The sequence below is a fragment of the Jaculus jaculus genome, chromosome 6, assembly GCF_020740685.1.
Source record: "Jaculus jaculus isolate mJacJac1 chromosome 6, mJacJac1.mat.Y.cur, whole genome shotgun sequence".
Lineage (NCBI taxonomy): Eukaryota > Metazoa > Chordata > Mammalia > Rodentia > Dipodidae > Jaculus > Jaculus jaculus.
In genome coordinates this window covers 26,845,402-26,867,974 of record NC_059107.1, presented here as the reverse complement: position 1 = coordinate 26,867,974, position 22,573 = coordinate 26,845,402, and the positions used below count along the sequence as shown (strand labels likewise).

Sequence of the window (22,573 nt, the reverse complement as noted above, 5' to 3'; positions counted from 1 at the left end):
GGGTAAGGGTCAGGTTGTAAAGCAGGGGCAAATCTATGAATTAGTGTCTTGCCTTCCCCCTCTCTGCATCATAACCTTCCCAGTGCCTTGAGATCCTTCCTGAAAAGCTACTTGAAAATTTTATGCAAATACCTAGTTTCAGGAAAAGAAAAACAAAACAAACAAACAAAAAAATCAGGCAATTAACACCCAGAAAAGATAATGATTCCAATCAAGCACCACATCACAGCCTGATTTTTTTAAAAGTATTTTTATTTATTTATTTATTTGAGAGCGACAGACACAGACAGAAAGACAGATAGAGGGAGAGAGAGAGAGTGGGCACGCCAGGGCTTCCAGCCTCTGCAAATGAACTCCAGATGCATGTGCCCCCTTGTGCATCTGGCTAACGTGGGACCTGGGGAACCGAGCCTCGAACCGGGATCCTTAGGCTTCACAGGCAAGCGCTTAACCGCTAAGCCATCCTCCAGCCCACAGCCTGGTTTTTATTTCATTGTTACTTCTTTTGAATTCCTCTGAAAGAACTCACTCATGTTCTAGCATGGTATCTTTAAACTAAAATCCTTTCTAGCTGGTATCTGGCAGATTCCATCTACTTGGACAAAAACAAATGTTTATGTCTTCATGTGACTTCCGCTGCATGTTGGAGTGGCAAGAGGAGAGAGAAGATGAAGGTCCTTTGGTTGTGATAGATAGGACTGGATGGAAAAACAGAGCGAGGAAAAGGAGAGAAAATTTGAATTACTCATATTACAATTTAAACCCAAACAGGGAAAAGGGAGTTTTCTTCTCTCCAAATCTCTATCATCCTATACACTGGGAGGCCAGAATTCTGGAAAATCCTAATAATTCTTGTAAACGTATTTTTTATTTTTAATTTTACATGTTCATACATGTATATAATGCATTTGATCTTATTTCTCTCCAGTTACCCTCTGTTCTTCTCCCCCTAAAATAGTTCTTGTCCTCAATTAATCTCTATCCTACTTTCGTTCTTTAAAGTTTTTAACTCACTAAATTAATTAGGGCACCATGAAGAGAGTGGGAACTCTTCATTTACTTGATTATATGCAACTAATCAGTGGGTACAGCATTGAAGACCATGACTCTCCCTCCCCTAACAACCAATGGCTGCCACCAGCTACTCTGGAAGGTCCTATGAGACCTTCCTCCACTCACGATGAAATACTGACAGGCTCAACCTTGTGCAGAAAATCACATCTGCTTTGAGCTCATGAGTATAACAATTAAGGCATATCCAGAAGCCAGCATTCCGCAGACCTCATCCCTGTCCTCCTGCTCTTGTATAATCTCGGGTCCTTCTTCCACAAGCTTCTTTGAGCCTTGTGAGGGTGGTTTAGATGTCCTGATTAGGGCTGAGCACAAAATAGTCAATTATTCTCAGCAATTTTGTTAATATGCATCTTTGCATTAATTCTGCCCACTGAAGAGATAAACTTCTGTGATGGTGGCTGTGGCCAGCACCGGTCTAAGAAAAGCAAACACAATGTTTAGAAGGCAGCTTAGCACGTTGTCCACTTTTCACAGCAGCCAATAGTGGGACTGATGTGCCTGGCCACAGGCTTTTGTCCAGGTTTATAGTATCTGGCATGGATTTCCTCCTATGGAGTGAACCTCAAATCTAATCAGAAAGCGGTTGGTTACTCCTGTAATACTCCTGCCACTACTGCACCAGTGGGCACAAAATGCTTGCCTTGAAGGTCAACTGTGGAGCACTCAGCTCCACAGCTGGGTAGGACTGTAAATGACTACGCTTCCATTATCTTACACAGCACATTCCGGTATGAATACAGCTAACAGGGAGAAAGCTTCCAGCTCAGGTCCTGAATCTATATTTTAAATTTTATTTGTTTATTTATTTGAGGTGTGGGGGGAGAGAGAGAGAGAGGGAGGGAGCGAGGGAGAAAGGCAGTGCACATGAACTCCAGACACATGTGCTAGCTTGTGCATCTGGCATACGGGAGATCTGGGGAATTGAACCTGGGTCTTTTGGCTTTGCAGGCAAGTACCTTAACTGCTAAGCCATCTCTCCAGCCCTTGTGAATCTATATTTAAAGTAAAATATATTCCAGAATTAAAACAATCACATGTTTACTAACTTTTCAAATTTCATTTACTAATGAACATTTGTAAACAGCTAATACAAAATTGGAGGCTATGATAGAGATGGCTTGAATAAAGAAATTTAAGAAAGGAGATCAAAACTTCTAACTGTTGGTAGATAGTTAAAAGCCAAAGTAGGTGTATCAATGTATGTGCCTGTGTATTTTAACAGGTTTTGAAAAAAATCTATTTTAATTGGATTCAAAATTAAAATGAACTTTCCTACTAAACGAATGGGTATCTAGAAAAATAACATATTTAAATGGCTCTCATTTTACAAGTTGAAAAAATTTTAAATTATGTTAAGTGGATACAAATATCATATGATGAAATAAAGGAAAGCAATAGTAACATTTACCAACACAATAACTGATGGACACAAGAATATAAAATAATGCAATATAATCTAACAACACTACACTTAGAAGTATTTTAAGGTTTCAAATTGTATCTTAATGTTTTTAGTAAGTAGATTAAAAAAAACATAGAAATGTATCAAGGTGTGGTGGAACACACCTTTAATCCCAGCACTCAGGAGGCAGAGGTGGGAGGATCGCTGTGAGTTCAAGGCCACCCTGAGACTCCAATGTAAATTCCAGGTCAGCCTGGGCCAGAGTGAGACCCTACCTCGAAAAAAAACCAACCAAACAAAACCCCAAAACATACAAATGTATACGGTTTTAACTTTTTGCCACATTATAAAAAAAACCATTTTATTTACTTAATTATTTGAGAGTGAGAGAAAGAGGCAAATAAGGAAGGGGAGAGAGGGAGGGAAGATGGAAAGAGAAAGAATAGGTACACCAGTGTCTCTAGGCACTACAAATATCTCCAGACACATGGGCCACCTTGTGCATCTGGCTTTATGTGGGTACTGGGGAGCTGTGCTCGGATCCTTAAGACTTGTCAGACAAGTGCTTTAACCGCTGAGCCATCTCTCCAGCCCTACTTGCCACATTTTTTACTAAAATATTTATTCCATGATCACGTGGTATAACTGTAATAATACACATTACTAAACTCCTGGGTAAAATATTTATATATCTTGGTTAGAACCAATGCGACAGTATGATATGCTAGCTAGTCTGTAGCAACCTAAATCTGCTAACGTCTCTTGCCTCAACTCACAAATAAAAACATGAAGGCTGAGTAACTTGATTTATAAACAGAATCAGGGAGATGACTCGGTATTAAATTCACCTGTTTGCAAAGCATGTTGGCCCAGGTTCAATTCCCAGCTACCCATATAACAAAAGATGGATGTACAAAGACCTTGGTTCATGCAAACAGAAAAATAACAAAATAAAACATAATTTAAAAAAAACAAGATACAGAGTAGGATATAGTACAATGGGTGAGAGCACATGCTGCATAAGTATGAGAGGTTAAGAAGGCCAGAAACACCCTGACTTAGATTCCCCAGTACCCACACATAAATAGCTGGACATGGCTACACACCTGCAACTCCAGTCCTGTGGGAAGCAGAGACCTGAGAAACACTGGGGCTCACAGGCCAAACAGTCTGACTGAAAAAGGCAATTCTAGGACCAGTGAAAGACCTTGTCTAAAGGAAAGTCACAGGTGAGCTATAGACACTCAATGTTCTCTGAGCATACATGTGGTATATACATCTACACACACATACATACACCATACCTCCCCCGACCCAAAAGGATCAAAGTATATTGTCTGTAAGAAACACTGCTAGTTAGCAAAGCCATCCACCAACTGCAAGTTAAAAGGATGGAAAGCAACCTATCAAGCAAATGGAAACTTTAAATGAGTGGGCATAGGTCTTACATCTGATGAACCAAAGCTAATCAAAAGGGATAGTGCCAATCATATTAATTAAGAGAATAATTCAAGATGACATAATAATTGTAAACATTTGTGCATCAATTATCAGGGTTCCCATTTTCATAAAATAAATACTAAATGGCGCAAAACTTCATACACTTCCAAACACAATTAAGAGTGGGAGACATTAATACCCTACTTACATATTTACATAGAGCCTCCAAACTAAAAAGTCAGCAAAGATACTTCTAAGTTATAGCACTGGCCAGCTAAAATTATCAGGTATCTACAGAATAATTTGTTCCAGGAGACCAAGAATACACATTCTTAGCAGCACATAAAAGCTTCTAAAAAACTAATCACATCTTAACAACAACAAAAATCAGTACAAATCTCTATATCCCATCTGACCACAGAAGAATAAACCTAAAAATCAATAGCAAGATGAGCTTTAGCAACTACACAAATACTTGAAGACTGAATAATACACTTTTGGATGAATAGTGGATCATTAAGAAAAGATAAGAAATTTGAAAATGTAACAAATTAATGAAAATTATTTTTTAAAACCCTACCAAAAACAAGTAAGAAAACCCTGAGGTAAGTTTTATTTGTAAGTTCATATATTAAAATTCTGAGATCTCAAATAAACAATCTAGGGTACAAGACAAACAAAAGGCAAATCTCAAACCCTCTACATCGGGTATAACAAAAACAAAAGGCCAATCACAAACTCAGTAGATGCCAAGAAATAATGAAGACCTAGGCAGAACTGCATAAAATAAAGAGATAGAAAGAACAGTACACCAAAATCAACCAAGAGCTGGCTCTTTGAAAAAGTTAACATTAACAAACTAACTGCAAGAAAGACCCAAATAAATAAAATTAAGAGATAAGGAATTTTTAGGATGCAACCAAACAAAATCTGGGAGATCCTTAGGGAATACTATGAAAACATATCCAAAAAGCTTGAAAGCCTAGATGAAATAAATCAATTTTTAAATGCATATGACCTACCAAAATTAAAGCCTGAAAATATGAATAATTTAAACAGACCCATAAAAAGCAATGAAACTGAAACAGTAACTAAAACTCTCCCCACAAAGAAAAGTTCAGAACCATAAGGATTTCGCTGCTGGATTATATCAAACTTTTAAGGAAGATCTTATAACACTTCTGAAACAGTTTCATAAAACAGAAAGGGAAAAAGCACTACTGAACTCATTCTATGAAGCTAACATTACCCTGATTTTGTACACACACACACACACACACACACACACACACACACACACAATGATAAAACAACAGAAAACAGATAAAACAAAAAACTACAGACCAATTTCCTTGATGAATATAGATACAAAAATTCACAACAAAATTAGTTAAAAATAGTGAAAGTCATCATTGAGTGGAATGAAGTGTTCAAGCTAAGGCTGCAGAAGTGATCAAAGTCTGATCATAGAATAATTAATCTTGAAAAAAACTGAAAAACCAATAAAATATGTTAAGCATAGGAAAAAGTGTTTCCTAAAGACTGGCAATACATAAAGTCCACAAAAGTAACTATTATGACAATACAAAGAAATAAAAACAACCTCATAATCTAACAAAGCTGAAGATATGTACATTCCATGGTTGGCCTTTTTCTAATCTTACTGTCTTATACGTTAATGAAGAAATAGGTACCAGGAAGAATGTATACAGTAGAATGTTTTGAGAAATTGAAAGACTAGAAATAGTCTAACATCAACAGAAAAAAAAAAAAAAACGAGTATACAATTCCACAGCAGTACACTGTACTACCATTCCAAAACTGAAATAAATTAAGCAGATCTGTATATTCCATTATGGATAAATCTGAAAAGCAGTACTGGGGGCTGGAGAGATGGCTCAGTGGTTAAAGATGATTGCCTGCAAAGCCTTCCATCCCTACACGCCTCCAACAATGGGAGGCAGAGCCAACGGAATCCAAACCTCTTGGGCCAGCTACACTGGCATTCTTTGGCAATGGCAAGAGACCTCACCTCAAAAAAGGTGGAAGAAGAGCACAGATACTTCAAGGCGGTCCTCTGACTGCCACATGTGTGATATAGCATGAGTGTGTGTCAACACACACACACACACACACACACACACCAAGTAAAACAGCAACAACAAAAGGCAGCCATGATCAAGAGGCAAGTGACTGAGAATCTGATTGGCACAATAATTTTATACAAAGTGAACCCACTTTATTTTGTATATAAATACATGGAAATGTGGACAAAGAACAAAACCATGGATTACTAGTGCCAATAAATTTAGATACTTGTTAGTTTTGAGCAAAGAAAAACAATGAAAGCAGCAAAGGGTCAACAATATTTAATTTTTTTAAATATTTTATTTATTTATTTATTTATTTGAGAGAAAGAAGAAGAGAGAGAAAAAGAGAGAGAGAGAGAGAATGGGTACACCAGAGCCTCCAGCCACTGTAAATGAACTCCAGATGCATGCACCCCGTTGTACATCTGGCTAATGTGCGTCCTGGAGAATTGAACCAGGAGCCATTGGCTTTGCAGGCAAATGCCTTAGCCACTAAGCCATCCCTCCAGCCCAACAATGTTTAATTTAAAAATCACAAATCTGAAGCAAATAAAGTGAACAGTAGAGAGTTCATTATATTTTCTCTCGTCCCCTAAAGAATGTGTAAGATTACTACAGCAAGTGTGGATAATGGACTGCAGTGGAGACAAAGAAAATGAAAATAATTTGGAAATCAGTGAGACGTAACAATTATGAGAACAGAGAAGGAGCAGAAGCAAGGGGTAGATCTATAGACCTGGGAGAAATTTAGAGACTAAAGTCAACAAGATTAGGAGACACATCAGAAGTGAAAGCACAGGGAGACAGTCTGGATTCAGTATCATCCTTTATGGGCCCATTTAATATCCCAGGGGAAAAGGGCCAATAAGAGGCAACATAGCACAGGGCTTAGCAGCATGGTTCTGGACAAGGCAACCAGGTCTAGCCACTGAAACACATTAACTCAACATCCAAGCCTCACTTTCCATGCCTATAAAATGGAGGATATTAAAGAACAGTGTTTCCATACTGGTTTTGTGAGAAACAAATTAGATAATGATTGCCAAGTTCTGGCACAGAGTAACTGTTCAATAAACAACTATAGCTACATTTATGTTTCTTTCTTAGAATGCTTCTTTCTCACTCATAGAACACAATTCTCATATGCATCACTTAAGACTTTGGTATTTCTACCTTTGTCTCTGAACTAATTGCTTACGTAAAGTATACTGTTATACAAACAAGTTTAGGTTAAATTATCAAGGCCCTTAAAACCATATGCTACCTACAATTGCTGAATAATTTCACTCAAGTTAACATAATTTTTCCAAATCAAAAATATACCCTAAAAGCACTAAGCAAGAGATGTAGGCTAACTTCTTATAGAATTCTACACCCCATGCATTCAAGTTAGTAAAGCTTGTATAAGCAACATGTCAAGACCCTGGGGTGGTAACAAACAACAGACATGAGACTAACTCAGATTATAGTCCTTGTTTCACTGCAATTAAGGTGCACTCTAAATGACCCCCCCCCACACACACAGCATTAAGAAGGGGATTTGAAGAATACAGTGTCTACTGTGAAAGATTAAGGAGTATGAATAAGTAAGGCAGAGAAGCAAGGGTCCTAGGCAGAGGGAATATTTTACTCGAGTTCCTAGGACTGACAGGTGCAGACCATTAAGGGAGTAGATAATAAGCAGTGCACATTAAGGGTGAAGTGGAAGTATGGAGTCCTACAGCCTGACATGGAGAAAATGTGCAGAAGATATTGGAAGAACCACATAAGTCATAGTCTACATGATGCAAGATCATAGTTAAAGGTGCTTAGGTCAGTTCCTGGCACGAAATAGGTATGCTTTAATTGTTAGACCTTCTCTATGGCCATACCACCATGTGCATGCCCAATCTCATCTTTATTATTAAATATTACTCACCACTAGCCAATATAATCCTCTTTTTGGTCACAATTTGTAATTAGGAAATGCACCTATGAAGTAAGTTTCCACCTAGCTGTCCTTAGGTAGCTACTAAGAGGAGCGCACAGTCATCCTTGAATGTCTGTTCTGTTCCCGATGGTTGTAACAAAATCTACAGGGGCTCAAGTCCCTGTATACAAGATGTCACAGTACCTGCATATAACACCCACACACACACCAAGTTTAAATCCTTCCCAGATCATGTATAGTCCAAATACCATGTGGTTTAGGTAAGTAATTGCCAAGCTTTACTATTTAGAGTATTACAACAATCTTTCTACTTGTTTTGTACAACTGAAATTTTTCTGTTCTGTGAATTCTTCCATTTACAACTGGCTAAATTCATAACTGCAGAACCTGTGAAAATGGAAAGCTGGTTGTATGTAGCACTTACTGAAAGTCACAGAGTACATCCTTTCATTAGTAAGATAGGAACAGTAATGTCACACTTCTGGAAACTTATTTTTGTGGGTGTGTCTTAAGGAAAAAGAGTATGTCAAGTTCTAAGAAGAGTGATGGGCGCACACTCAGAATTCTCCAGACATGGTTCCTAACGTGGACCAGCACACAAACCACAGAAACCAAAAAGTGGGAAGTTGGAGCTTTACCTGGAACTATGCAAGGGGAATGTCACAGAATCTAGAAATACCCTTAGGGGCATGAGTGACAACTCAGGCATTCAAGAGGGGAGTGGATTATGAGAGCTCTAACTTCCCAATGGATAAACTACATTGATGAATTGAAATGTATGGATAAATCCTTAGCTGAATAGACTAACAGGGTGTAAGGCTTGGTCAGAAGAAGAGCATCATGGGGAAAGAGGGTGACAACCTTTGAAGGGAATGGTTTGTACGGGGATCTTCCAGGATACTGTAAGATGAGCAGCTCTGCCTACTGTACCTGCCTGTGCCATGATGCTCTACTTCACCACATACCCACAAAGACGTGGCCAACTGACCACAGACTGAATCTCTGAAATACCAGTGAAATACCTTAAAAATATCTTAAATGTAGTAACTTTGAACAAAATTCCTTTGATAAAAGCTTAAGGTACAAACACCAAAAACACTAGTCAAAATAGATCAACAAGTTTGATGAAATGTATATCTTTTCCTAGCATGTAAGCATAACTAATCTATGATTCACTATTTTCATAATTACCTTAAAGTTAGGTAGATATGTATGTTTATATCTCAAGCAAAAATTTTGAAGACAAAATTTTCTGTTTTTAAAAAGCTACTCGTGGACCTGGAAAGGATTATACTAAGTGAGGTAGGTAACCCAGGCCCAGAAAGCCAAGCGCCACATGTTCTCTCTCATATGTGGATCCTAGCTACAGAAGATTGGGCTTCTGTGTGAGAAGGAAAATACTTAGTAGCAGAGGCCAGTAAGTTAAAAAGGAGACATAAAGGGAAGAGAAAGGAAGGGAGGAGGGTACTTAATAGGTTGATATTGTATATATGTAAGTACAGTGATTGAGATGGGGAGGTAATATGATGGAGAATGGAATTTCAAAGGGGAAAGTGTTGGGGGGGGGGAGAGGAAGGGAATTACCATGGGATATTTTTTTATAATCATGGAAAATGTTAATAAAAATTAAAAAATTTTTAAAAAGCTACTCATATTATATTTTTCAAGTATTTTAAAGACAATAATTAATTTAAAGACTTTTCCACTCCACATCACTTTTCTGAATTAAGAAACAGGCCAAAATAAATAGAAGTTTTAGGAGTTATTCACTTTTCTTAAAGCAAAATAACAAAATCCTTTGGAGACATTCAATAAGACAATCACCGTAATTTAATGTTTAAGTAGTATAAATGGACTTAAAAATAAATTTTGTCTTACTGACAACCTAAATCATTTACTTTTACTCTTTTTTCCTACATAATCATGTTATTCAGTGATAGTGAAATTCTAAGAAAATTTTCAGACTACCCATCTTAAATGGAAATAAAACATCATCATATATTTGACAAAGGAAGTATCAAGCTGTATCACCTATTACAAAGAAGAGAAAATTTTACCTAGAATGTTAATCTAAAGAATTTTGGGGGCTGGAGAGATGGCTTAGCAGTTAAGTGCTTGCCTGTGAAGCCTAAGAACCTCAGCTTGAGGCTCGATAAGTTAGCCAGATGCACAAGGGGGTGCACGCATCTAGAGTTCGTTTGCAGTGGCTGGAGGCCCTGGCATGCCCATTTTCTATCTCCCTCTTTCTTTGTCTGTCTCTCTAAAATAAATAAATAAAAATAAAGAATAAATTTTGTTTTAGTTTACTTATTTGCAAGGAGATAGATACAAACAGAGAATATGGCTGCACAAGAGCCATAAAAACAAAGAATTATCTTTTTTTCGTTTGTTGATTTTTTTTTTTTTAACTTGGGATTGGGGCTGGGGAAATGGTTTAGCAGTTAAGGTATTTGTTTGTGAAGCCTAAGGAACCCGGTTCGATTCCCCAGGACCCATGTAAACCAGATGCACAAGGGGGCACATGCACATGAAGTTCATTTGCAGTGGCTAGAGGCCCTGGTGTGCCCATTCTTTGTTTCTATCTGCCCTACCCCCCCCCAAATAAATAAACTTGGGATTGAACCCAGGACACTGTGCATACTAAAAAGGCACTTTACCACTACAGTGCATCACTAGCCCCATAAAACCAAATATTTATGGCATTTAACCTACACACATCTTCCCTTATAATTTAATCACTTGTAGATTACTTATAATACTTAGAACAAGTGCTATATAAATAAACAGTTGTTTCACCATATTGTTTGCAGAAAAGTGACAAGGAAGAAAACTGCACGGTCAATACAAATGCAATTTTTTTCAATGTTATCAATCCATAGTTGGTTGAATCCATGCATGAAGAATCTGTGAACATCGAAGGCCAAGTGTACTGAATATTCCCTTAGGGTTCACATAAACACCCTTAATAATCTTTCATTATGTCTCAAAATCAATTTATCTAAACTTACTGATGTTAACCTTTCAATTATATTAAATGTATTCCCTACATTAAAATGATTTAACTGCAGTCTGTCAAGTATACATCTAAATTCTCCTAGTATGCATTACTTATCATGCAAAATTGCCAAGAAATGACTTAAATGTACTTGAAAACATGTAAGTAAATGTCCCAAACCCCTCTAGCCTACTAACAGAGTAAACCTTGCTTCTCACCTTGAAATGAAAAGGACAGTATTATTAACACAAAGTAATCCTTAAGAACATAATGACTACCCATGTTAAAAAATATTTACTACTCCTTAGCTGGGCATGGGGGGGGGAACACCTTTAATCCCAGCACTCGGGAGGCAGAGGTAGGAGGATTGTTATGAGTTCAAGGCCAGCCTGAGACTACACAGTTAATTCCAGGTCAGCCTGAGCTTCACAATGAGGCCCTACCTCAAAAAACAACAACAACAACAAAATTACTACTTGTCAATTAACCTTCAGAGAAAAAGGTAAATGTACATATAAAATGAGCAGGTATCTCAATACAAATTCAAATGGGTTCAATGATTACGTGTCTTCTGTAGAAATTCATCAAAAATGACACTCACCCCCCCCCCCGCTGTCTCATGTGTACCTCTGTCATCTCGAATAATGTTTAAAACATCTTTTTATTGTTAAAAACCTACCTTCGAGTTTCTTTGAAGTTGATCACCAACATATGTTTTACGAAACTGATCCAAGAACCACAGAAGTGCAAGCTCTATCTTCTCATTAGAATGCCGAGGCAATCCAGTATCCATTAACGATATAAGCTGAAAAACTCTTCATGAGGGGGGAAAAATGACTCAGTCCAAATTCTCAGAGAAACAATCTTAATGCATACATCACAAATATAATAATCATTCTAATAAGTGGGAAAATACAAAAAGCATATAAAGAAAATGTTTTTTTTAAATCATCTGAAATCCTATCTCTATAAAATACAATTACACTACTTCCTTCTTGTCTTTTTTTTCCCTAACACACATACACAAATAACAATCAACCTAAACATGAATATATAAATATTTTATGAACAATTACATATATAGATACATGGCATATATGCACAAATACATACATGTGGATATAAGTAAATATGTTCATACATTTTAATAAAAGATTTTTTTTTTGCTCATTTTTATTTATTTATTTGAGAGTGACAGAGAGAGAGAGGGAGAGAGAGACACAGATAGAGAGAGAATGAGCGTGCCAGGGCTTCCAGCCACTGAAAATGAACTCCAGATGCGTGCGCCCCCTTGTGCATCTGGCTAACGTGGGTCCTGGGGAATTGAGCCTCGAACCGGGGTCCTTAGGCTTCATAGGCAAGCGCTTAACCGCTAAGCCATCTCTCCAGCCCAAAAGATTTTTTTTTTTAATATTTTTTGTTCATTTTTTATTTTATTTATTTGAGAGCAACAGACACAGAGAGAAAGACAGATAGAGGGAGAGGGAGAGAATGGGCGCGCCAGGGCTTCCAGCCACTGCAAACGAACTCCAGACACGTGCGCCCCCTTGTGCATCTGGCTAACGTGGGACCTGGGGAACCGAGCCTCGAACCGGGGTTCTTAGGCTTCACAGGCAAGCGCTTAACCGCTAAGCCATCTCTCCAGCCCCAAAAGATTTTTTTAATATACAGTTTTTCACTTGACCTTCTATTTTCTAGATAGTTAAATGTTTTAAGCTCATGAATCAATTTTCAAACATCAAAACAATATCATTACATCACTCTAATAGTGAATCATTAAATTTTTACCTTAAAAAGCTTGAAAATTACCTTAACAAAAATTTTAGTGCTAGAGAGTTGGTTTAGCCATTAAGGTGCTTGCCTGCAAAGCCTAAGCCCATGTTCAACTCTTCAGATCCCATGTCAGCCAGATGCACAAGGTGATGCAAGCACGCAAGGTCGCACATGTGCAAAAGGTGGTGTGTGCGTCTGGAGTTTGACTGCCGTGGCTGGAGGCCCTGGCACACCAATTCTCTCCCTCTCCCCCGCTTCAATCCTCATTATATTTTTAAAATTCTTTTTGGCGATATATATACACAATGACATTTTATTCAGCCATAAAGAAAATGAAAGAAATTTGCAGGAAAATGGATGTTCTAATACTCAGTTCCTAGCTTCTAAATGTTAAACATGTAAAATATTTAGGTGAATATGGGTAAAAGTCCAGGAAACAAGAAAGGGGCCTAGGGCTAGAGAGATGGTTTAGTGGTTAAGGGGCTTGCCTGTGAAGCCTAAGGACCCATGCTCAATCTCTCTATAGATCCCATGTAAGTCAGATGCACAAAGGTGAGGCAAGTGCAAGGTTGCACATGCCCACTAGGTGGTACAGATATCTGGAGTTCCATTGCAGGGGCTGAGGCCCTGATATGCCAATTCTTTCTCTAAAAAAATAAAAAGGGGCCTATAAGTTATTTTTAAAAGGCATTAAGGAAGAGGGCAGGGAAGAAATACAACACACAAGACATTAAGGTGGAAGGGAAAATATTGGGGACAAAAGGATACTGTGTAGAAAGTGGGAAGGAGATGAGGATTGTGGGGAGAGCTGGGAGAGGGATAAACAGGCCATGGAAACAAGACAAGTAGGTAGATGACCCCAGTGCCCTCCCTGCTACAGACTTTTTTGAGGCAGAATGGTTCCACAAGACCTCTGAAGATAGGAGAGTTTTGTAAAAGCAAACAACCAATTGGGTTTCTCAGTAATGTGTAAGTTAGTTCACATTCTTCATGACAGTTATGTTCTGTAATGCCATTGAGAATACTGGATTGGTGAATACCAAATCACTGCTTCTAGCAGAAATACAGGTTAGGCTTTGCAGGACTCTGGTTACTTGTTTTTCTATCAATGGATCATAACTTCATTTTATGTCTACCTCTGTTCAAAGATACTTTACTTAGTATTTACATTATTAATATGTTAGACCGAGCTCAGGGGAAATAATACTAAGACTCATGTGCAGCACAAAGATTCCTCTAACTGATTTTTTTTTTTTTCTGAGGCCTACAATAGCCTTATTGTGTTTAAGGACACTGAACGGTACTTAAGCATGACAGCTAGGTCATTTTCAGCAGTAGAAAAAAAACAACAAAAAGCACAAAAACATAAAAAAGGTCCTCTTAAAAAGCCTGCATTTAAAATGGATTCATTTCTGTTATGACAACTGCAACAATAAAGAAGAGACTGCTTGCCCACAGCCTTAATGAGAAGCTGAGCAACAAGCCCCTGGGATCTCTCACCTCACAGGTGACAGGAAGGCATCGTGAGAGTAGTTGGAGGATTATAAACATATGCAACAACAAGGCAAGTTCACAAAAGCAGAATCCAGAATAATGAGGACTGATAATATCTTCTCTTACTCTCTCACCAATTTTCTTTTTTCTTTTTTGCTTTCTTCTCTGAAGAAACTTCACCTTGTCCCAATATTCCAATAAAATACTAGCCCACAAATTCATAGTGAGTACAGGCTGGTACACAAGATAAATCTCATTTGAAGTATGTTTGGCATTTGAAAACAAAATTTTTCTTCTAATTAACACAAAGACACCCACTTTATGTTCTCTTGTGTATGTTGTCAGGCAATAGTGCCAGTGTGTTATTTTTCTGCTTAATGAAGAAAACTTAAAAAATATCAATGGTAACAAGAATATTTGTTCCACATTTTGCTAAATTTATAGTGTTACTTTAAAGATGGCACAAAGGCAAGGTTTTACTTGTTTTTAAAATTACACAAGCATTTTAAGAAGGAACCCAAGTACTTACTATTCATATTTTCCAGAGACTTAATCCAATTAATACATCTTAACTATTCTATAAGAATCTATGTCTAGTTACATTGAATTTTTTAGAAAGACAATTGGTTCATAAGGATATGCAATGGAAATTTTTCTGCTTAAAACTACAACAGTACATGCTCTGGCAGCCCATATACTAAAACTGGAATAGCAGAGAGATTTCATGGCTCCTGCCCAAGAATGGCTTGTAAAATTACAACAAATATCAAACAACAATATATTTAATAATAATAATGAAGGAGGTGATAATAACTACATATGATGATTCTAAGGACTTAATGGAGGGATAATGATATAACAATAAGACTTTTGGATCAATGGGAAAATAAGAAAATATGAAACGCCTGGAGTTTTGTGCAATATAAATAAGTGGCATTTCAAACCACTAGGAAATGGAGTTGGTACTATTTCACAGTTTGATTAAAAAATATATTAGTATCTATAAGCAGGTAAGATACAGTGAGCTGCTATAAGTTGGATAAATGTTATGATCACCTGCTGATATAAAATGCCAGTACACTTTTACCAGTTATTCACCATTTAGGCACAAATTGTACTGTGATTCTTTCAACCTCTGTCAAGCCACTGTCATTGAGATCTTACAATCTGAAAATCAAAGGTCTATGTAAATTATCAAATAGCTTAGACTAATGTCTGTTAAATGTTCACAATATTATGTTTGATTTGAAGAAGTATATGTGTAACACATCACAATTTGTCATGCACTGTTCTAGCATTTTTTAATCTCCTCTTTTTGCTTACAAAGCAGTGTGGCTTTTGTTTTTGAAAACACACACGTAAGTATACACATGCATACATCAATTACATCAATTAAAAGACTCAAAGGATCTTGACCAAATGACAATAATATTCTCTGAACATATGGTTTTTATTTTCAATGGAATTTTAAGCCTTCAACAAGGAAAACTGCATGATCATGCAGGAAACATGCTATTAAGTTAGGATGAAATGATATACTTGCCCTCATAATACTAACTCAACTAAGTTTCTTAACTATATAGTAAATCTCGAGTTATATTACTGGACTTACCGACAGGATAATTCTCCATCCATGGCATCATGTTCATCAGTACTGGTATATGTCAATCTCCCTCCTAAAACTGTCCCAACTAAGTATATCAGCCACGCAAGGCGCCCTAATATGTGGGAAGAAAATAAAAAGAAGTATTGATAGAAATGAGCTTATCTTTCAGAAAATTAAAAAAAAAAAAAAAAAGTAAAACGATCTGTTCTTCCAAACAGGTGATGAGCTATTGTGAATTAAAGTAGAGAGCTGTGTTTAAAGTCTATTAAGGCACTATAATAGTGAAAATGACAGGTCTTTGAGCCAGGTAAGATTGTATGTGAATTTCGGTTCTCCCAATATGCTGTGACTTTGCCTGACTTCCCTCTTTAAATCTTCAGGTTTTCTACAAAATGAAGAAAAGTAAGACTTATGATTAAAATTAAATTTTATGCAAAACTCTGATTTTAATATATAGAAGCAGGTTTGTTACTCACTAAAAAAGGTACTACTATAAAGCTGGGCATGGTGGTGCATGCGTGAACTATCACCTACCTCTCCAGGGACAGGGTTGGCTACGGCAGGAGAACAGGAGGATCTCTATGATCCCAAGGCTAGCCTAGGCTGCAGAGTGAAACTGTCTAAAAAACAAAACTACAACAATGAAAAGTAGTAATATGGATGGTTACAAAAGTACATGCCAGTGTCCCAGGACTTGGCAGGATTAGGCAGAAGGATGACAAGTTGGAAGTCAGGCTGACCTCCATAGCAAGACTCTGCCTTAATATAAAAAATATAAGGGTTGGAGAGATGGCTTAGTAGTTAAGGCATTTGCCTGGGAAGCTGAAGGACCCAAGTTCAATTTCCCAGAACCCATGTAGGCCGATGCACAAGATGGTGCATGTGTCTGGAGTTCATTTGCAGTGGCTACTGGTACATCTATTCTCCCCTCCCCCATAAATAAAAATAATCTTAAGTTTTAAAAAATAAACAAAAACACCAATCTATTTTCATCTGATAACCAGCATTTCTGAATGGTAAATTTCATGACAACTCCAGTCTAATCATTTTCAAACTGTTGCTTCTTAAAACATAGTAATAGATGGTAATGAATCACTGTGGATTTTTTTTTTTGGGAGGGGGTTAAAAGAATAAAGTTTATTTCAAAGTAAGAGGTTAAAAAAAAAAAAAGCAGAGAAAACACAGACTCCTCATGGAGAAAGGAATTCAGAGCTGGAAAATCCCCACTTGGGTTTTAAATATACATCTTAAAGGACATAATTTTGATTACTGATTTAACTTTATGGCCACAGGCATCAAAGGATTAAATAGCTTTAAGTAGTGATATTAATGGAAGTATCTACAGTTTTCCCAAATCTTACTGTAGGAAAAGCCCAAACATTAGGAATGGAATTAGTAACTGAGTGAGTTTTAAGGGAAATTATGCTATGTTGCTGCATTCATCAATCTAAGTATGATATCCTCCATAACTTTTAACACTTTTATGAATTATTAACAACAGAAATACTTTGCTACGAAGGAATTTTATATCATTTTGGAAACTTATTTTTCAAAGGCTATTTGCACAGCTTTGAAATCGATTATGTTTCTTTTACTCAGAAATCTTTTCAAGTGAGCTTAATACTTCTTTACATATGAAAGACGAAAAAGTCTATTAGGAAGAGTAAGTTTTGTTGAACACACTTTTCCTATTTTACTGCACATACAGCAGTCATAATTATACTACAACAATCAGCAAACCACTCCCTTATAGCTGGAAAAAATCTACTGAGATGACAAACTTCCTATAAATTAGAAATATCTGTCAAGTACACCCACTCATCCCTTTGTCTATCACCAAAGCTCGAATAAGTCGGAATTAATAAATTATGCATCCTGTATATTGAAATAGGAAACCAATAAATTAGGAGAACAAGAACATGAGTTTGATCAAGTAAGCCATCACAAAACAGACAAGTTACACGAACATGTCTTAGTGAAAAAGGTAGCAGAACAAAAGCCCAAGGAAACTGAAATGACTCAGTAAAGGACTCTATGTACTTCAGAAGTGTTTCATGGGGGCTAGAGAGGTGGTTCAGGAGTTAAGAATATTAGTCTGCAAGCCTGCCAAGCCAAATTCAATCCCACACCCACATAAAGCTGGACACAAAGTGGCACAAGTCACTACAGTGCCAAAATGCCTATGGCACTGGGAGGCAGAGCCAGGAGAAACACGAAGTCACCAGTTGGCCAGCTAGCCTGACTCACAGCAGCAAACCGAGAGATCCTTTCTCAAAGGGGGCAAGGCCTTCAAGACAGGAATCCCCTGACCTTCACACACATTATACCATCATGGAACACATGTGCCCATACACCCACACATATGTACATACATTTCCACACACACACTCAAAAGATGCTTTCTCGTAGTATCTGTAACACAGAGTCTCTGCTAACGACTGCCTTCTCTGTAGGTCCTAAGGCAGCAACTTGTTCTCTTCCAAGCATTTTGGATCTTGTGTCCTAAACCTTGAGTATTGTGTTCCTCATTTCTACTTCCTGAGTACTCTCCTCTGCATCACAAAAGCACTCTACACCTTATAAACAGTAAGTGCTCCAGCTTGATGCAGGTACCCGCTCTCAGACATGATCTCCCCTTATTCTTCAAATTTGGCCTTGGCTCACTGTCACTCTTTCCAACAAGATTTGAACATTGCTGATTTAGTTAGATATTTACAAAGATGAATCTAGCTACTACAACAATGTCTGTTCTAATGAAAATCTTTAATCCATGAATCTATCACATTTTTACCAGGGTTACTTATTTCATTCATATATAACCTCTTTAAGCATATAATTTAATGTTCTGGTATAAAGTCACAGGATTATATAATCATCACAATTTTTTGAGAACTTTCAATATATGAAATATAATAATTTGATCATGTTCCCATTCCATTATCCTGTTTTGTTCCCCTCTCCCCTACTCTCAACCCCTGAGGACCCTCATCTTGCAAGGTAATCCTTCCTGTTTTGTTGTCTCATTCCTTTTGTCCTCCTCTGTCCTTCATGTCAAAATGTTGATGGGCTCAGAACTGTGCAGGTTATGTGTGGGTATCAGTAACCACTGTGGGGCCATGAACACACCAGTACTTCATGTCTGGAAGACAGTGCACCAAAGTATTTCTTCCCACACTATGACTCTTACACTCATTTTGCTCATGCTATGGAATGTTCCCTGAGCCTTGGAGACAGTGACAGAAGTCTTCTTTACTATTGAGCTTTCTTTTGACAGCCTCATTTTTTACCTTGAAAATTTGGTCTCCACCATCTCCACAGAGATAGTTATCTGGACAGCAGGTCGTCACAAACTTTTAAAATATCTTCCTATCTCAAAAATTAAATCCCATGCTTAATAACATCACCGGTTTCCACTCCCACCTCCAATCTCAGCCCTAAACAACCACCTACCTCACACTCTTCCCTTTCTGGCTACTTCGTATCAGAAAATCTTATAGGATACAATATTTGTGACTATATTCTTTCACTCATTAAAATGTTGTTAAGGGGTTGGAGAGATGGCTCAGTGGTTAAGGTGCTTACCTGTAATGCCTAATAACCAGAGTTCAATTCCCCAGTACCCACATAAAGCCAGATGAAAGCATTTGGAGTTTGCAGTGGCTAGAGACCCTGGTAAACCCTTTCTCTTTCACTCCTTCCAAATAATTGTTTTAAAAAATTTTATGTTAAGGTTTAGTACCAGTATTTCAGTTTTGTAATATATCTATTGTTTGGATATGTCATATTTTGTTTACTTACTTAATTGATGGATGCTTGGATTACTTCTACCTTTGGCATTATATATAATACTATAATGAACATCTTGCCTAAGTTTTTATATGTGGCTATATGTCTTCATTTCTCTAGGGTATACTTAGGAATGGAATTCCTAGGCTACATGGTACCTTTATGTTTCATATGCTGAGAAACTCTCAAAACAATTCTCAACAATGGCACCACCATTTCACATTCCACAAGTAATTATGAAGTCCTAAATTCTCCAAAGTGAAGAAGTTAACATTTATCAACTTGATGAATATTAAAATATATACTCATTAAAGATAAACATTAAGGGTAATTAATTCTGTTTCTAATGCTTAATTATCTTACTTAAATTTAACCAATTTATTTTCAAAATATACTCTATGTAAAATACCATATAATTGATCTAATTTATCTGTGAATTCACCTATATAGTAAAACTTATTTGCAACCCCCTAATATTCAAATTAACTTAGATATGTGCAGACTAGTCAAAATACTGAGTTGTCTGGTGCACATGACCCTAGCTCAGGTCGAGCAACATGACACTCTGCCTTGTTCCAGCTTTATACTATAACAACTATTCTTTACACAGTCTGTGTGTTACCATGGCTTCACAAGGTTATGTCCATTGTTAATGATTTTGCTCTCTGGGATGGTCCACATGTCATAGTGAAGTGCTGAGTAATGTTCCTGAATGCAAAAAAAAAACCCATCAGATAAGCTTCCTTTGAGTAAGAGTCAACAGTGATCCTGGGCATGAAGTCAATGTTAACAAGCCATAAGAAACTTATACAAATAAAGAAAAACACGTAAAATAATAGCATGTGTTGACTGGCTGGTAACATGTGATGAGCCAAGATCCACAGGAATGAGTCAGTATTTGTGAATACAGCACTCAGTTATTTTAGAGGTTTTAATGGTCAAATAAAAAGAATCACCTCTATTTCACAGAGTCTTAGAGGCTACTGTACTCTCACTGACTCTAAATGCGTAACAGACTAACAGACTTTGAGTGGGATATGCTAAATATTTTCTGAAATGAATTTAATTCTGAAATATTATTAATATAATTATAGTTAACGGTAATGTTTTTCCTGCCTTAAGGGAGTCAGTATTTTAAAAAATACATCCCATTATAAGCTAGGTATGAATGGCACATGCCTACAATCCCATAATTTGGGAAGGCTGAGGCAGGACTAGCGCCATGAATTTGAGACAAGCCTGGGCTACACATCAAGAATCTGTGTCAAAGAAACAAAACCAAAATAAATAAATAAATTATCCATTTTTCAGGGCTGAGGAAATGGTTCATTGGGTAAACTGCTTGCCACACAAAGATCTGAATTCCGATGGCCAGAATGCAGGTAAATGCCAGACACCATGGCTGTGTCCATTCACCTCAGCACTGGGGAGAAGGAGAGAGGCAATACCTGGGTCCCACAAACTAGCTAGTCTAACTGAATCTGTGAGCTCTAAGTTTCAGCAATAGACCCTGCCTCAAAGAATTAAAAAGTAGAGAACTGAGGAAGGTATCTGACATCAAATTCTGCCTCTACACACAGGTGCACACCACATGGAAAAACAGTGTTCTATACTTCAAATTAAAATACATTAAGTGTAAGTAATTACTTCAGTTTATATATTTAGATGTTAATTGCTGTTCTGCCTGTTTTGGTGCTAGGGACCAAACGCAGGGCCTTCTACATGCTAAATAAGTGCTCTACCACTAAGCTACATCCTCAGCCTTGGCGACTGAAAAAGGAGTTGTTTGCTTGTGTTGCTTTTTTGAGGCAGAGTCTCACTCTAGCCCAGGCTGACCAGGAGATCACTCTATATCTCAGGCAGGCCTCAAACTCATGGTGATCTCCTACCTCAGTCTCTCCAGTACTGGTATTAAAGGCATGAGCCACCACACTTGCTCAGCCCTTGGTTTTTGGAGACAGGATCTCACTATGTAGCCTACACTGGTCTCAAACTCACCAATTTTCTCAGCCTATTTAGTGCTGGGATTATGGGCATGTATACCACGTTCAACACTTCTTAAAAGCAAGCTCTATTATTGCTAAGAAGTATAGCAAACATTTATATAATAGGTCCAATGCACTAAGAACTGTTCTAAATAACTATCTATTACCAAAACCTATATTCATTTAACAATACAAATTCATGTTTAGAAAGGGCACAAAATTGCCATGAGTTCAAGGCCACCATGAAATGACAGTTAATTCCAGGTCAGCCTGGACCAGAGTGAGACCCTACCTCAAAAAACCAAAAAAAGAAAAAAAGAAAGGGTACAGAGCTGTAATTCAAATATAAGCAGTACATTTTACAAGAGGCCAGTTTTAAAGTATTATGTCCTGGGCTGGAGAGATGGCTTAGCGGTTAAGTGCTTGCCTGTGAAGCCTAAGGACCCCGGTTCGAGGCTCGGTTCCCCAGGTCCCATGTTAGCCAGATGCACAAGGGGGCGCACGCGTCTGGAGTTCGTTTGCAGTGGCTGGAAGCCCTGGCGCGCCCATTCCCTCTTTCTCCCTCTATCTGTCTTTCTCTCTGTGTCTGTCGCTCTCAAATAAATAAAAAAACATTAAAAAATTGAGGAAAAAAAATAAAATAAACCTTATTCTGGAGGCTTTACATTACTATTAATCAAAACATGAACTAATTAGACTTTGATAGAACTTAGAAGAGACAAAGACACCACCATGTATATAATCTTCATATTTCTGTTACAGGACATTTCCTTCAAAAAAATAGATGTAACCAGGTGTGGTAGTAAATGATTGTAATTTCAGTGCTCAAGAGGCTGAGGCAAAACCATGGCAGAGTTTAAGCCCAGCCTGGATTATATACCAAGACCCTGACTTAAAAACTAAAAACAAAAATAGGATCAGAAGCTGCATAATAAGCTAGCAAGAGCACAGCTGTGTCCCAAGTCTTCTGTTTACTATTAGTGACACCCACTTGTCTA

The 22,573-nt window shown here is 37.4% G+C and overlaps 1 protein-coding gene across 1 annotated transcript in view; it reads right to left on the bottom strand.

Annotated features, from left to right (window-relative positions):
• Nucleotides 1-569: 569 nt before the first annotated feature.
• Nucleotides 570-22,573, bottom strand: part of LOC123461474 (ran-binding protein 17-like) — a 65,672-nt gene continuing 43,668 nt past the window's right edge. The window contains exons 12-14 of the mRNA XM_045152175.1: nucleotides 15,811-15,916; nucleotides 11,611-11,746; nucleotides 570-698 (exon numbers count right to left, since the gene is read on the bottom strand). Coding sequence (XP_045008110.1) covers nucleotides 615-698; nucleotides 11,611-11,746; nucleotides 15,811-15,916 — 326 coding nt within the window. The 3' untranslated portion in view covers nucleotides 570-614. The remainder of the gene's footprint in view (nucleotides 699-11,610; nucleotides 11,747-15,810; nucleotides 15,917-22,573) is intronic.